Source organism: Agelaius phoeniceus, chromosome Z (assembly GCF_051311805.1).
Source record: "Agelaius phoeniceus isolate bAgePho1 chromosome Z, bAgePho1.hap1, whole genome shotgun sequence".
Lineage (NCBI taxonomy): Eukaryota > Metazoa > Chordata > Aves > Passeriformes > Icteridae > Agelaius > Agelaius phoeniceus.
Window position 1 is genome coordinate 49,545,743 of NC_135303.1, and position 16,665 is coordinate 49,562,407.

Here is a 16,665-nt window from a genome sequence, read left to right on the forward strand (position 1 = left end):
GTATTGGGGGAGTAAAAAACATAATGAGAAAGACCATTACAGAAGTGAGAAGGGGAAGGTGGCAGTCTTTTATTTAAGCACATCTATTTCTTGGCAGAAACATTTATGGCACCTTTTTTACAGATGGTGGCAGCTGTGAAGAAAAGCAAAGCCTCTATCTGCTAGATTCCACAGAGGTCCTCTGTTTTTCCTAAGGGCTCTTCTTCAGTCAAGTGCCCATCTCTACATTCCAAGGAGTGTTCTCTACTCATCAACCCCATGACACAACACAATTCTGCACTCAGATGGTTGCACTCAAAGCCTCTTTCCATCCTTCTGGAAATCACTGGTTCAGGAAAAGATTTACACATGCACAAAATTAAGCATCAGCACTCAACTTCTCTGCTCAGAATTGCATTTCTGCTTCTGTTGGTTTTTTGAGTCCCAATGTTTGTCTGCAGGCTCTATGCCCCTTCACCCTCCAAAAGTACTGACATTTAGTCCACTGGGTGTCCTCCCACAACTTACATGTCTTCTTGTCCTTGACAAACCAACATTTTTCTGTAAAATGAGAAGTTTTAGCTTGGTTCTAAACAGTAGCAGTTTCTAGATTCTACATGTTAAAGGTGGGCTAAAGATTGAGGCTGGTAGGGTAGAATCCTACCTTTGAGACACTAAAGCTTTTTTGGGGACTTCTTGATTGATTGCTATGTTTCCACAGTCCTAAAATTTCAATTGTGTCAAGGATTGTATCCTACTTTTTTTTAAATGCTCAGTGGTTCAGTCCCCACAAAGGCTGAGCAGAATCCATGACAGATGCATTCCTCTCCCTCAGTCATGTGGAACACCCAATTCAACACAATAACACAGCTAAGAGAGGCTGCCAGAAGGGATTCTGGGCTCCAAGTGTAGATGTGGCTACTTCTTTCCAAAGGTACTCATTGATTTTTCTTATGTGAATTGGTTACAGAAACCCGAAAGACCCAATCCACCTCCCAGGAGAAATCTCTAAGACAGGGACTCCTTAAGTGGTGAGCAGGGATGGTTGTCCTTGACACTGGTTCACTCCAAAAGTACATATTCCACAGTCCAGTGAGAGAGGGAGACACCCACAGGAAAAGGTGTTAGTGGAAACTTCAAGAGGGAAAGAAGAGAGTGAGGAGCCCTGTTACCTGCTATGCTCACCAATGAATTAACAAACAGAGGCCACCCTGGGGTACTGATGCAATGCTTACCTGTGTGCAGGACTTATGACCACCTTCATAAAAAGCTGACATACACAAGCACACCCTAATATCGAGAAAGAAAAATTCTGCTCCTAATGCACACTTTGAAACTCCCTACTCCTCTGCTCACATGCCATTTTCAGTGTCTGAGCTCTCCATCCCTGTTGCTTCCCCAAAGCAGTAAATTCCAATTCTTCTGTGTCTGGGACAGTAGATGCAACAATAATGTGGACTGTAAATGTGCTCAGCTCAGCAAGAGTCTGGGCCAGGCACAACTTTTAAGAGCTATTACAATTTTTCATGGGGTTTTTATGGTTTGTCTTTCTTCATAGACCAATTGCTCCTGCTCTAGGCATCTGGCTATTTGGCTGCTCCCACTAGGCATCCTGATATGAATTTGCTCAAGCTGAGTTAAAAGGGACTTGAAATGAATTCCAAGTGTTCTCCCAAAGTCTGACATATACTTGCCTAAAACTAAAAATGCAATTTTGTATATAAAACCTTTTGGACAGGATATTTAACTGGTATTACCCAAATCCAGCCTGTTTTAATTCTCACTACCTGTCAATTAATGCAGTGCACACGTGGCTTCAGGAGGCAAAAAGTAACTTCTAACATAGGCAGAAGGGTTAGCCGCAGCTTTCATTTGGACCTCTCAGTAAGTTAGGCTTGTATCAACCTTTGTTGGATTTTTTACTGTATCACACTTCCTACATTAAAGGACTAAAAAGTAAGCCATCTTTCTAATCCCTCAGATTCTCAAGTTTCTACAAACTGTGTCTTTCTTCATCTCTTAAAATTCCAGAATTATTCCCATCTGTTGGAACTTAGCTGACTTCCACAGAAGCAAAGATATGCCCAGCTTGCAGTTCGGCTAAGATAAACATCAAAGTGAGTGCCTGTTGGACCCTTTAATGTGTCACATTTTCCTAGACTTTGACTTGAGGTGTATGCTTACCTAAGAGCAACTAATTCCAGTAACCAGTGAATCCGAACTTGTTCAATGCCACCATGTGGAACAGAAGAAATGTAGGCAAGGTTCAGCTCTTGGTCGTTGCTCAGGTCAAACAGGTCAGCACGGCTGTGAGGTAAAGGAGGGCTTCAGAAAAAGATGGACAGAAAAGAAACACATTGAAATATTAAATAGCAGCTCCACTGGGCATGCAAAGATTCCTATGCTACATCCCTACACCACCTTCATGTTCCTACATGGCATGAGGAGCACTGCCTAACATGAGCTGAAAGCAAAATGGAGTTGCAGGTTATTTGGGGCCAACTGGCTATACACATTGTTTGGCAAAGAATACAAGCTGGGTGCATCTCAGTGCCATGCTGAAAGGAAAACTGCCAGCAGTCACGGCTGCACAGACAGCAATCTCAGGCAACATGGCCAGAGGAAACCATACAGTGACAGGTGCCTTGTCTCTGAGGAACTAATCATAAAGGAGCTCACTGTCTTTAAGGCTTTACAGTGGAAGTCAGACATGCTGACGCCTAACACAAGAAAAATATGGGCTCGACCTTCTTGATAAAGCTCATCCAATGACATACATTCTTTCTCTGCTATGGATCCTACTACACTTTTTTGAAGCAGAATTAGATGCTCAGAGCCTTCATATTCTTCAGCCATGTTCAGCTAACCCTTAAGCATTAGAAAGCACAGGAGTGTGCAGTTTGAGGCTTCTATGTTTGATTCTGCAAGCAGTTTAACAGGCTCAGGGCTATACAGCAACAATCATATCAACTTGACTTTGATATCTACTTATTCCACTGAAATTAACATTACACTGTGGCAAATTTCTGTTATTCCAATCTCCACAGATAAACACTGCAAGATGGAGATCTCAACCCCACCCTTCACAAGTCAGCAACTCAGAATGCTGTATGGTTCACTGGGTCTGGGCATCCTTAGGGACTTTCATTAAGCCTCCTCATATTGTGCACATTCTGAATGATAAAGCATTTTTATGACAAGAAGGATAAAACAACATTGTGCCTTTGGCTTGGTAAAATACATCCATGTGTCTTCACACTGCAGCAAGAGATGACCTGTGCTCTAACTACACACTATATACAAACTGTTTAAGTCAAAAACTGTTGTAGTCTACACCTTGCCTGTTGTAGTCTGTCTCCTATAATATTGACCAGACTTGTGCTGACTGTAACTCTGCTGGGAAGAGTCATTTCAGTCATCCCTGCCCACTCTGTACCCATCCATATAATCATCCCGCCACCAAAGGCACTGCTGAATGAATCTCCTACTGCCTAACTGTCTGTGTACAAAGGAAGAAACGCCTGACCCCACCTGGACAAGAACTTGACACAACAACAACAACAGAGATACTGCTGATCTATTACCCCATCTCCTGCAAACTTACCTGAAAGTTCAAGTCTTTACACAAACCACATCCATTTATAATGCTTATTACAAATCAGCCAGTATACATGAGCCCCCCTCTGCAGTTTCACCAGCATACAAGGCACTTAAAAACCATCTCCATAAGATAGTTTGAAGTCACACAAGTGATACTGAGAAATTACCAGTTCCATTCTTACTAAAAATGTATCAGCCATTTGGACCTTTTTAATTGTTCCAGTAAATAAGGACAACATTAACTATCAGATTCTGATGGAGTGCTTTACTACTACTCCGAAATTCAAACTGGCTTCCAATCAATAGTGGCAAAGACAATTATTTTTGCTTAGTCCATGTTTGCTTAGTCCATTTTTGCTTAGTCCGCGCTCCCTGTGCCAATTTCATTCTGAAATTCACACCCTGTTAGAGAGAAATTTTGCAGAAACTGTGATGAGATACAAAAGAAAGCTGACAGAATGGTGGGTTCTGTTAGTGGTGCTTTCAGCATCTGTCCTTTCCTGTTCTGAGTGCAAAGTGCCCATCTAAAAGAACTTCGAGCCTTGCTCCCAGGTTTTCTCAGCTGTTGATGCACAGCTGGGCACTTGCCCAGAAAAGAAGCTTTAGCAGCTGCAACTCACTTGTGCCACTGCATGAGCTTTCAAGGGATTTTCAGAAATACTAGCATTGGCCAGATATTATAAAAGAGTAACTGCTGACCCATGGGTAGCCTCTGCCTCTGCTACTGCTACTCTGTCTTTCCTTCACATGTCTTTCATGTTTGCAGCTTTCCAAAGTTTTTCACATAATTAAAACCATGAGTGTTTCATAGGCTGCAGTTTAAATGGGCTAAACATACTATTTTTAAGGCAGATTTTCATTAATGTTTCCTGCAAGAAAAATTTAAAACAAAAAACAAAAAACAAAAACAAAAAAAAAAAAAAAAAAAAAAAAAAAAAAGAAAAGAAACAATGAAAGAAGAAAAAATCTTGAAAGCCCAAACGTTTCTCTTCATCAGAATGTATTTTAGGTCCTGTTCTGTTCCCCCTCCCTTGGAAACCTAAAGAAAAATCTTTTAAGTTTTTTCATAGGGGACCTTTATGCTTTATACAAAAGAAGTGCACAAAGTCCTTTTCCAAAGCACATACTCATTCCATCCCTATTGCAACTCTTTTCCACATAAGCGTTATTTAACCCACTGTATGCCTAAATGAAGTAGATCATAATCACTTTAGAGTAAGATATAAGCATGGCAGTGGAATATACTATCTCTTGCTTTCATGCCTGCTAGAAGCTTTTGGTAGTCTCACTAAACTTAAAGGCTGTTCCAATCCTAGTTAGTTGAGCAAGACCAGGCTTTTTCCGAGAATTAAAGCACGACCAGAATACAGGAATTTCTGCATGGTCACCACCTTCCCCCTAACTTGGGTCAACTTGACCCACTGGATTCATCTGGTGGTGCATCTGGAAAACGTCTGTCAAGAAGAACAAACTCCTAGAACTATCAGTCTTTTGTTTGGCAGTACTAGAACTTTCCGAAGTTTTTCCTGGGGCCCTTTAGGGGCCCTTGGCAATGGAAACACTGAAGAGTAAAGGGAAATGAGTTCTGAGTATCCACACATGTACTGTGCTGGGGAAGAAGAGGGACTTTACATGCTCGAGGGGGTAAGGAAGCAAGTCAGAGAAGGGGAGACAAGGCCTATTTTTTGGCCAGTTCACATTAGCTGCCACATCCCACATCCCCCCCTACACTGTGGACCTGGTCCAGCACCAGGCTAAGCGATAAGGGGCAGCAAGGGCCCTCTGATCCCACAGCAGCAAGCCCGGGAGAGCCTCTTTTCCTCCTGGAAGGCAGCGTCCGCACGCCCTGGGGACCGAGAGGGCGGGATGCGGCCGAGGCGAGGGCCGAGGAGCCTCTGCCCACGGCCCGGGGCCCGGAGCTGGGCGGCGCGCGCTTACCAGAAGCCAGTGCTCCTCCAAAAGTGCTGCAGGGGCCGCTCGGCTCGCCGGGCATCCACGTACACCTCGTACGCCGCTGAGCCCGCGCCCAGTGGCACCAGCAGCAGCCACAGCAGCGGCCCCATGGCGCCGCGAGGGCCGCGGGGCCGAGGAGCGGGGCCCCACCGCCGCCCGCCGCCGACGCGCCAGGGCACGCCCAGGGGCCCCGCGGCCCCCCGCCCTCGGAGCCCCGCGGCCGGGGGGCTCCTGGCCGCCGCGCCGCTCCCGCGGCGCAGCGCTGTGGCCGCAGTCGCGGCGCCGCCGGTTCTCGGGGCTCTCCCGCCGGCGGTGCCGCGGGGCGGCTGCGGCTCACCCGCGCCCCACACGGGGGCGGTGCGCACCGCCACGCCCGCGCTCCCTGTGCCAAGCCCGGGAAGGCCGCGGTGACGGGGGCGGAACCGCCCTCCTTCCCCGGAAAAGCGTAGGGGCAGGGTGGGAGCTATGTCCGCTGGCTACGTGTAAACCAATTTATTGATCTCGGTATGTCGAAGAGCAGCGTGCGCTCTCAGCCCAGAAAGCATCTGGGCTGCATCCAAAGCAGCGTGGGCAGCAGAGCGAGAGGGGGGATTCTGCCCCTTTGCTCCCCTCTGGTGAGACTCCACCTGGAGCCCTGCATCCGGCTCTGGGATCCATTACAGGAAGGACGTGGAGTTGTTGGAGCAAGTCCAGAAAAGGGCCGTGAAGTTTTCAAGGAGACTGAAGAACTTCCCGTCCACAGACAGGATACGAAAGTCGTGGCTGTTCAGTCGTAGACCATAACAGACACAAATTGGAAGACGAGAAGTGTAGCTTAGTTATTGGGAAGAAATTCTTTACTGTGGAGGTGGTGAGATGCTGGAACAGGTTGCCCAGGGGGGTTGTGGATGCCCCCTGGCAATGTTCAAAGCCAGGCTGGACAAGCTCTTGAGCAACCCAGTCTAGTGGGATGTGTCCCTGCCCATGGCAGGGGGATGTTTGGACTAGATGATCCTGAAGGTCCCTTCCAATCCTTAACATTCTATGATTCCATGATTCTATGAAGAGCTTTAAGTGTGATTGGCCACACACAGCCCGCAGCTTGATTCTCTAAATGCTTGTTTGCTACCATCTATACCTGAGGAGTTTTCCATGAGGTGTGACTGTTGTCTTCAGGATCATTCTCGTTTACCTATTGTGCCTTCAGGAATTCTACCAAGCCTTCCAGGCAAGGAATCCAGTTCTATGCTGCTAGCTGCACCCTGAGCTGGGACAGCAGCTTGCCTTTGGGTGAGTGCTGCTGTCTGGGCTTCAGTGAGGGCTGGTGACACTTTGCCTGCCGGAAAGGGTGATCCATGAGAGGAGGGCCTTGCACCCACCCAAGCTGGCTCTTTTGTTAGCCTTCCCTTCAGAGGGATAGATTGGAGGAGATTAACACCTGACAACCAAACACCATACTGTGATTTTTTGCTTATTAACACCAACCCTGCACCTCTCTCTGTAAGTGGGGAAGGTTCATTGTGGGGCCAGCACAAGATGCCAGTAGTTTGAGCACCTAGCTGTGATGGACATGTAGAGGAACCAACAGCTCCATCCCCAATCAAAGACTTTGAGAAAAAATTTTGAAAAAAGTCGTTTTCAAGGGAGAAATCCCCTGAAGCCCATAGGTTCTACCACAGACCATTCCTTTTGACATAAGTAAGGCTTGACCCTTGAAGACCAAGTTGACTTTTCCTCAGAGACTTCTAAAACAGAACTGTTGCATTCAGTTTGGCTGATTTCAAAGTCTAATCTGGAAGACAAGGTGTCAAACCAATGCTATGCTCTTTTTGGCCAGGAAACTTTGGCTGTCCTCAGGCATGTTGTATAAAGTCCTGAGACACCACAAAGCCATGCATGTAAAATGGTGCTGTATTGACCTTTTAGAGAAGTCTCTCTCAGAGCTCCAGGAAAGTCTGTTCCCTGGGAGTCTGACAAGAACATGACCTCCAGAGCATTTCCAGGAAGGTCCTTCTCAGAGATTGGGGTAGGGGCTAAAGAGAATATCTGCCTTGTTTTCTACAACTTATCCCAAGGCATGGGCAAGTGCTACATGTAGCACACTGGCCACACCAGGCCTGAATTTGGGTGACAGAAGCGAAGTAAAACCCCTGCTAAAGGCTCCATCAACCACAGGTTTCTCTTCCATGTCCAACAAAGCAGCTAAGGTACTTTTGAAGAACTGCAGTTGCCCACAGGAAATCTTTTCTGCTCACCACAGCTGCTCTGGTGCCTCCTGCCAGGGAAAGAAAATCCATCAGAATTATCTGCACCCTGTGAAGGAGCCCAATACACCTCTGTTCCTAAAACATCTGAGGGCTGCTGCAGGGAGAGCAGCTGGGAGCATATGGCTTGTGTTTTCCCAATCACAATAGTCGACTGAATCAACATGTTCTGGCAGCATTTGCAGGTCAGATGCCAGGCTACACTGTGAAACTCCTTTGCCTGCTCTGCCATCCTCCCAGTCCTCTTCCAGGGGCAGCACAAATGCCAAGATTACCTCAGATTACCTCCAACACACAGTTTGCCAGGTTTAAAAATCCGATTCATAGCTAAACCATATGCTTAGGTTTCTATAAGCATGGTTCTAGAGATGATCAGGCAGAGCCATGATAAAAACCTTGGTCAAGGTGACCAAGTGAAAAAGGTCCCTTTTTTTGCTTTGACTTTCTGCTCCTCCAAGGGCTGGGAAGTACCCAGCAGCAGTTGTCTATGTAGCATTTTACCAGTGAGATTTCCCACAGCTGTCACTCCCATCCAAAGTACACTGGGGATTTTATCACAGCCTTCTCCCATCTCCCTGCAAAGACTGAGTGAGAGCTCTTCCTGTACTGAGGCATTCCTGAGGAGGCACAAAGGCATGAGGAATGGAGAGCAGCACTGTTCACTGCCCCTTTCCAGTATGCTGAGACTGACCCTTCCCAGCTATCTGGCCAGCTTAAAATCCTCCAGTGTCTCAGACTGGGGAGATGAGAGACGTAAAACCTCTTACTCCTAAACTGAATCATTCTTCTGAGAAAGAGTGCTTAAGGCATTTAGCCCCAACAGCTCTCCCGGCAGCATCCCTGCAGATGTTCTGAGAACATAGACATTCTGGGCTCCTTCAGACACATGAAGGAGCTGGTAACTTCCTGCTGCATTTTCTTTCTTTGTGAAGAGGTACCTGCACAATGCACAGGAAATTTGGTTGTATGTGTTGAGGGGGTTTGTGTGTGTCTGTGTGAGCTGTGAATGTGTGTGCTTTTCTGTTCAGATGCCTCCAGCTAATTTAGTACTTAATTGAATTATAAACTTGGCTTCAAAGAGTGTCCCTGGAAATGTCAGGATGGCTTTGTCACACAGCCATTTCATGCCACAAGGCAGGAAAAAGACTTTTGCTGTAGCATAAGGAACTTGAAGCCTAGAAAATCATCTGGAGTTATCTGGATTTTTTTGTAATAACTAACTACTGTTGTAATTCACTAATTCTTGGTGAGGCCTTCCAAGGTTTATGACAGCCTTTGCTTCTTGGATGACTTCACATTCCCACATGGTGGCAGCTGGTGTTTGGACAGATAGACTTGGCTGAATAGTCTCAAGTTTCATGTTATATCTAATCCAGTCTAACCAGGACTTCTGTCCTGTTCTTCCCTGCTGCTGTTTGCCTGTTGCTGCTGTTTCCCATGTGTCAGGTCCAACATCAAGGAAGATAAAAGGAGGATAATTCATCTAGCTGACTGCCTGGGAAGCATCTCCTTTTTTGATTCAGTTTGTTTTCTTTTGCAGAGACATGACACTGTGTAGCCTGGTAGTACACAACAGAAGAAGCACAGGGACAGAGGGAGGAGGGAATGAGACCGGCCCTGACTGAACTGCCTGCTGGCAGGCTGGAGAAGGCATAGCATGAAATTGTGCTCCAACTCATGTATCTTCATGGCTTCCATAACATGGTCAGCCTTGTAAAATCTAACTCTGAATTGGTGCTGTTTCTTGCAGGAGTCTGGCAGTTCTATATGCCCATGTCAATCGCCAAACTGCCACTGCACTCATAATATCTCTGCAACAGACTAAAGGTATCAGACATCCATATCTCACATCGGGAGTCTTATCAGCAGCACAGGATGGATCTTAGTTCTGCTTTTCTTATGGGCGGCTTGTTTACAAAGCTTAGCTCTGACGATGTTGCGGCTTTTACCCATGACCTGGTGGGCTTTGTGAGCCCCAGCTTTCCTTCTTCCTCAATTTATCTCCAGCTTTTGGGATGCGTAGTTGAACTGGATGTGGCCTGCAGCTATCTGTTGCCTTTTCCCTCAGTGGGACGGTTCTATGCTGCCCCCAGACATGCAGTACCTGTAGCACTGAGTTTCTGCCACAGGCTGTGCAGGTTGCAGACAGTTGTAATACCTGCTCCCTGGTGGTGATTGCCTGTGCTTGACTTGCTTTTCTTGCAGTGATCAGCCCCAGACAGAAGTTGTGCATGATGCAGGAATGTGGATGCACTCCTGAAGGAGCCTGGAAGCTGGTAGGTGCCTGGAACATATCATGCTAGAGTTGTACGGGATTTTGAGGGTTGGTGATTTGTATAGGAGAGAACAGCATGCATTACTCTGCTGTAGGGTGTTTTCTCCCAAGGGCTTCAGATTTTTAGTTTCTGCTTATTTCCTGGTGGGATGCTATAATTTTTTTTTCCATCTCCCACTTTTGGTCTAGATACAATTCTGACAAGTTTCAGAAGTGTTTCGTGGCTTTTCCAGTGGAGTTTCTGGACTTCGGAGCTAAGGTGGAGGTGTTCTGTGCCCTTAGGGGACCAACTGCTGGTAAACAACAGTCTGGGTTGATGCAAACATACTCAGAGTGATGAAAATACTTCTCAGCCCTTTACAAGTGCTTTTCTCATCGTTACGTAGTTTACCTAAAAGGTGGGTAGGAAGTCTTGATATCATCTCTGCTGATTACAACAAATTTAACAAGTATTATGTGAATGCTTGAAATTCTAGACACCATCCATCTGCATATCTGTAATATCCCAAACCTGACTACATTCAAGGCCAGGATTTGACATCTTCCTGTCTTTGTGATACCTCAGTATATTTAATTCAGTGCATATAGCCTAGAGTTATTTCTTAAATGCTCTCTCATTTTTCCAAGGACATGGACCTTATCATCCAGATGTCACCATCCATTCCACCATGATTGAATATGACTCAAGGGGATTGTTTTGCTGCAGTTCACTACTGTACAACTATTTTTGTCATCAGATGTAACCTGGTACATCTAATTCTGTCATTATGACTCTTAGCCTGAGGGCTTCACATCAGCCTGACAGTGTGTTGTCTCAGGGCTTGTCTTGGCCGGAGATTGTTTTAGCTGTGGTAGCAGCTGTTTGAGAGTTGTGTGACTGCTTCCTACATTTTTTCAGCTTAGCTCTGTGAATAGCATCCAGGGTAAAATGTGACAGGCCTCAGCAAGGACCAGCTTATCCCTGAGGAAACCGGCACCTCATCACCAGCCCTGTTCACTTAGCAGTGCTCCTCTGAACTGAGGAGCAAGGTGGGTGCTGAGTGACAAATGTGGTCAGCCCAGAGTCCAGGTCATTAAATTGTACCAGGCAAGTATCATGACAGGACAACTCTGGGACCAAACTGGGAAGTCAGACTATGAATCAGAGTGTAGATCAAAGATCTGTGGCCAGATGTAGGCAGTGCTGAGATCAACACTCATGCAAGATAGCTTGAGTAAGTTGAAGCCCCTCTGAAATGGGGTTCCTGGGCTGAAAGGAGAAAGTTGTGTTGCAAACAATGAGGTTATTTAGTTCTCATAGATAGAAGGGACTACTGTAAAGATGCTCTTCCTCTACTGGGTTAAGTACCAGTTCCTCCACTTCAGGAGGATTGGGGTGTTGGGCCTGAGGCTAGTATGTATTCCATCTGCACTTAACTTGGTGCAGAAATAAATCTGAAATATTTTGCTGCCAGTTATAAAATTATGGATTTGCTCCACTGTCTCTGAGGAAAGAGGAACACTGTGGCTGAGTGTCAAAGTTTAGATGGGAACTACTGAAAGCAAAACAGATTTTATTAACAAATGATCCAAAATAGCCCCAAATGGGGCTCAGGCAAGCACACTACAGTGACCAAGAGCCTACATTTGATGAAGAAATTGGCATGCCAAGGACTCAGTGTGATACCCACTTCCTGCCTGGGGAGAGCTTGTGTCCTCCCTGAGCCTTAGGACTCGGAAGGACAATGGCAGGCTAAACTTAAAGACAGAGACAAGGGATAGATAGTAGGAATTTAATATGTATCAGTCTCACTCTTATTTTCAGAGTGTTGATTTTACCGTAACTGAACCAAAGCTAGTGACCTTCTGTATTTTAGTTAGACTGTGGAGACCCTAATTAGACTAACAATACATTCTGAGCTTCACCTGTATTCCCTTTTGCCCATACCAAAATTTATTTTAGAATGTAGGAAGAGTGTTGTAGAGCTACCAGAGAGAATGACATTGATGTTAATGGCAGTCACATCTGTTATGACTGGAGTCAGGTAGAAGAGAAGCAGTTGGTTAGCTGAGGATGAAAAACTGCCTGGCATCCTTCTAACAAGCCACCTTTTCTCCTCAGTTCCCTTTTTGGCTGCATCAGCTCCTCAGGGTAAAAATTACCACGTATTTGTGTGGCACCCGACATTTCTTTTACAACTCCTTTGGGGCCCCTTGGTGGAATGAGGATTTACATATATTTACCTGTGGCCAGAGCATGTTCCACCACTTGCTTTGAGGAAGGGAGGCTGAGTGTGGAGGAAAAAACACATTTATCCCTCAAACCCCAACAGTCTTTGATACTGTCTTTGCTCCTAGAACTGGCATCAGTACACAGACAGGGGGGACAGAGCATGGGGAGTTGATTTCCACAGCTTGTTCTGCCAAGCTCATTTGAAAAGAAAGCAGGGTAGACAATATCTACTGTTCTTCCCTTGTTTATCCAGGTCTTTGTTTCATTGTTGAAGGCAGTCAGGTTGGTCAAGCATGGTTTCCCTTTAGTGAATCCAGGCTGACTGCTCCTGACCACCTTCTTGTCATCCATGTGGATGGCCTTATTTCAGAATGAGGTGTTCCATCACCTTTCCAGAGACTGAGGTAAGGCTGACTGGCTAGTAGTTCCCTGGGTCCTTATTCTTGCTCTTTTTGAAGACTGGGTGAGATTTTCTGTCCTCAGGCAACTCTCCTGACCACTGTGGCTTCTCAAAGATATAGGGTATAGTTGTAGGAGAAGATCACACTGCAACTCTTTGATACCTTATCCATTGGGTCTAGATGAGAAGGGGTGGTGGATATTTTATCCACTGTCAGCACCTTTCTTCTGCATGTTTTGGGATAGCTGAAGACGAGAAGGGAAAGTTTCAAATTCTGTAGTTCAGCAGCAGCAGTGCTGTGTGCTACTATGCAAAGAACATTAACAAGTAGACCTTTCTCAGCACTGGATTACACTTCACAGTACTAAACAAGTGGTAGCTGGGCATTTGTGGTTACAGTTTCCACATACTCCCAAATGCTACAAGTCATGCAGCTTTTATTTTGCAGCTGATCCAGATGGGAATATTTATTATTTATATATCTGGTTTTAATTGATCAGTTAACTTACCGTTTGCCTTAATGCTCTGTAAACGGAAGCCAAGAGACTTTTTTTTTTTTTTTGTGAATTAGAATTAAAATCCTGTGTATTCAGTCTGAAAGCAAGCTTTGGAAATCTATGATGCTGGTTGTGCTAGTACAAAAGATGACTTATGGATGGAACTTCAGGTTCATGTTAGATGCCAGTCAACAGTTAATAAATACACATTTGGAAGTCTGCCCCCAAAATGGAAAGGCAAGGATATACACATCCTCACTTGTTTATTCCACAGGACATGGATTGTAAATGATGTTTTGTGTGGGCTGTGGAGAGGCAGAGGCAAAAATAATAACAAATCAGAGTCCTCTAGAAAAATCAGAATAGCCACTCTGTGAGTCCTCTGGAAAGCTTACACTGGCACTTTTGTCTAAACAAGTCAACCCAGATGTACTCAGTTAAAAATATATCTCCTTTACAAAGCTATTTGCTGCCTCGACACCAAGTGTAGCCGTAATTTCTGTGTTAGACTTCCTGTGGCTATCACATGAGCTTATGAGTCAACCCATTAGAAGCTTTTCCAGTTATTAACCATGTCAATAACTGAGAACATAAGTAATCTCACAGCACTGTGCTTGTGAAGCAAGTAAAGAAAACTAAAGACACTGAGACACTACCACTTTCAAAACAAGGAATAAAGATGTTTTCCTCTGCTTTCTCAGCTTTATTGCTTTTAACCAGTTAACCAAATTTCAAAAAGAAATGCTCTTTCATTCTACTGTTGCTACAGCAAACCTGTGGTTTGTCTCTAATCCCTTTTATGTCTATCTCATATAAGTCCTAATTAATGTTTAATTCCTTACTAAAGTCTTCCATTAAGGATTCACTTTATTTCTGGGAGGCACAGGGCCATCACAACTAACATGTATCATTTGTTTGACAGTTTTATGGTTCAGCTGGAACAATTTGCAGAGCTGTCCATCAGTATCTTCCCTGTAGCTTTGCAGCCTTTCTATTTTAGTCATGAACTGCAGAACAGAGCAGAGTAACAGGCCACTAAGTGATACTTAGAAACTGAAGGAATAAAGTTCAGAAAAGCCACTGGAATACTTTGCCTAATAATTTATCATGTTGTTTTAGTTGTTTTGCAAGGTTTAATGCTAATACATTAGAAGAGAGCTGTGCTTCAGAGACATCTTCTCAGTAGTGCAGGACTTGCAATATTTTTGTTTCATGGGTTTACACAGTTTTCTCCATCAAGAAGTCACACTAACTGTCAGTTCTCTGAAGCTGTAGGGGGGGTTACAGATACCTCTGCTGTGTTAGCATGGCCTTGGCAGTGCACTGTGAAAGGCTGGTAAAAGCCTTTCTGTGCTCTCCCAATGTTTGGGCATCATCTGATAAGGCACCAGAAGGAGGAAGGAAGATATGTCAACAATTTCAGCTGCTGGGCAGCTCTGCAGGTGCATTGCCTTGCAGGACCAGAAAAAACCTATGCCCTAAGCCCTCCAGAGTTGGGCAATTTCAAGCTGTCTGTGATATGGCTGCGCATCTCCTTTAGGTACTTACATATAAGTCTTTGACATATATCCTCCCCTGCACTACCTATCAAGACCTTGTGTCTTGATAGATTTACCTGTGGTCACAGGTGTACACGAGCCATTAATAAATGGTGACAGGTTGTGATAACATTCCCATTTCAGTGTGATTCCAAATGATAGTGCAGAATATTCATGGACAGCGTTCATACATCTTCTCCATGAAGCCCATTCTTCCACAGGAGCAATGACCAGTCTCAGGGCAACAGCCTCTTGCCAGCTGCTTCACCATTTTATACAGTGCTCTCTACAGGATTTTTGTAATGGCAGGAGTCTGCTAGAACACACAGCACTGTCATGTGAAAACACCAGGGTTTGCACCTCAGACTTATGGCCATGCTTAGCCTGATGCACAGTGAGAAAACAAGTAATCCTGAAATTATGTGGGCACAGTGGTACCCAAGCTAAAGTAAGGTGGACTTGTTGCATGGCTTGAAAGATTGTTGCCGTGCTTGCCCACGGGTTTCCATTCAAAGAGCAGGTGTCAGTTACAATTGTGGGTAGAAATGAATGGGAAATCTTCTGATGTAAGGTTTTCTCATTTGCACAGTAGAGGAGTGGGTGTGCTCAAGTTAACTGAGTATTCTTTTTCAGGGAAAAGAACACTTAAAATAATGCATGTTAAAATGGGCTGGTTTTGAAGATTGCACAACATATTAAAAGAGACCACAAGGTCATTCAGCTTCGGGGGTTTGCAGCTGCTTCCTGCACAGAACATGTGAATACTTCTGCACAAGTTAGAATTCCCAGTTTTACCTCCTTCTGAAAATGGACTAGTAAACTCATTGAACTGGAGCATAACTGCTTTCCTCTAGAGCCCAAAGCACATTTAGCAGCTCCGCAGATATGAGCATTGCACACTCATTTGGGATTTTATGGATATGTGCATCTGTACCATTACATTCTGATGTGCAGCCTAATCTGGGCAGAACATCACTACTGGAGGGATGAGATAAACACAGTGCATCCATTTCAAGTAGTCCTTGCACTCATCCTTCCCTATCTATTGACATGATTAGTAAAAATGTATATGCATGCACAGACACAAATACACAGATAGATACTCCTCTTACCAAGAGAGTCAACTGTCAGTTTATTGTCAATCAGTGGTTACTGTCTTCAAATGGGTCTCCTTAGAGTCATGACATCCAAAGTTATCCTTTTTCTGCATAGTAGTTTAATTTTTCTTCATGGGGCATATTTTGCTGTTCCCAGATTTCCATCTGACTAAACCTTGAATTTTCCAAACCAGATGCTCTTCTTTGGCTTGTATTTTGCAAACTTCAACCATACTGATAAAAATTTCTTTACAGTTGTTGGACTTTTTTGGTTGAAGGTGGAAGGATGAAACAAACTATAGTAGCAAGAGAAACAAAATGGAACTGACAAATATCTTTGATAGCTACTTATGTAAGAAGTAAGAAAGTATTCTGTGGGTACAGGATAGCAAGGCAGTAAAATCTAGAGGTGTTTATGAGACTGACTTTGAATTTTAATAGTTTACCCTTCCTAAAACTAACCATTTTCTTTTCAAGAGATCTATCTTCAAAAAACGCCACAAATTAGAATTTAAACAGAAATTACTTTACCTGAAAAATTTCTGCTGGCCACAGAGGTGACCAAGAAAAATGAAGTGTTCTTTGCAAAAAATATGTTTCATTTAATTTTTTGCTTTCTTGCAAACTTTGACCTTTTCGGAATTACAAGGCTGCTAGCCATCTCTAAACAAGGGGATCCTGTTGGCTGAGCCAGCAACACTCTAGTTCCAGCAGATGTTAGCTGTCATTGCTTCATTGCTGGTCACTTCTCATGGGTCTGCTCAGGGAATTTCACCTTTTGCTTTTCCTAGTCAAGCTGCAGCTCACTGACAACGTAAAATACGTCAGACATTCACTGACACATTCTTGCTTGTCTTGGTGCTGATGTTTG

General features: G+C 44.6%; 2 protein-coding genes across 3 annotated transcripts in view; one reads left to right on the forward strand and one right to left on the reverse strand.

Moving 5' to 3' along the window:
• The window catches only part of IDUA (alpha-L-iduronidase), a 46,378-nt gene extending 40,479 nt beyond the window's left edge, over positions 1-5,899 (reverse strand). The window contains exons 1-2 of one of the 2 annotated variants that reach the window (XM_077171806.1): positions 5,518-5,899; positions 2,164-2,286 (exon numbers count right to left, since the gene is read on the reverse strand). In XM_077171806.1, coding sequence (XP_077027921.1) covers positions 2,164-2,286; positions 5,518-5,642 — 248 coding nt within the window. In that variant the 5' untranslated portion in view covers positions 5,643-5,899. Of the gene's footprint in view, positions 1-2,163; positions 2,305-5,517 lie in introns of both variants that reach the window. The other variant, XM_054652186.2, reaches the window with a different exon arrangement.
• A 4,078-nt stretch (positions 5,900-9,977) lies between these two features.
• The window catches only part of CHRNA6 (cholinergic receptor nicotinic alpha 6 subunit), a 29,218-nt gene continuing 22,530 nt past the window's right edge, over positions 9,978-16,665 (forward strand). The window contains exon 1 of the mRNA XM_077171271.1: positions 9,978-10,051. The gene's annotated coding sequence lies outside the window, so the exon portion shown is untranslated. The remainder of the gene's footprint in view (positions 10,052-16,665) is intronic.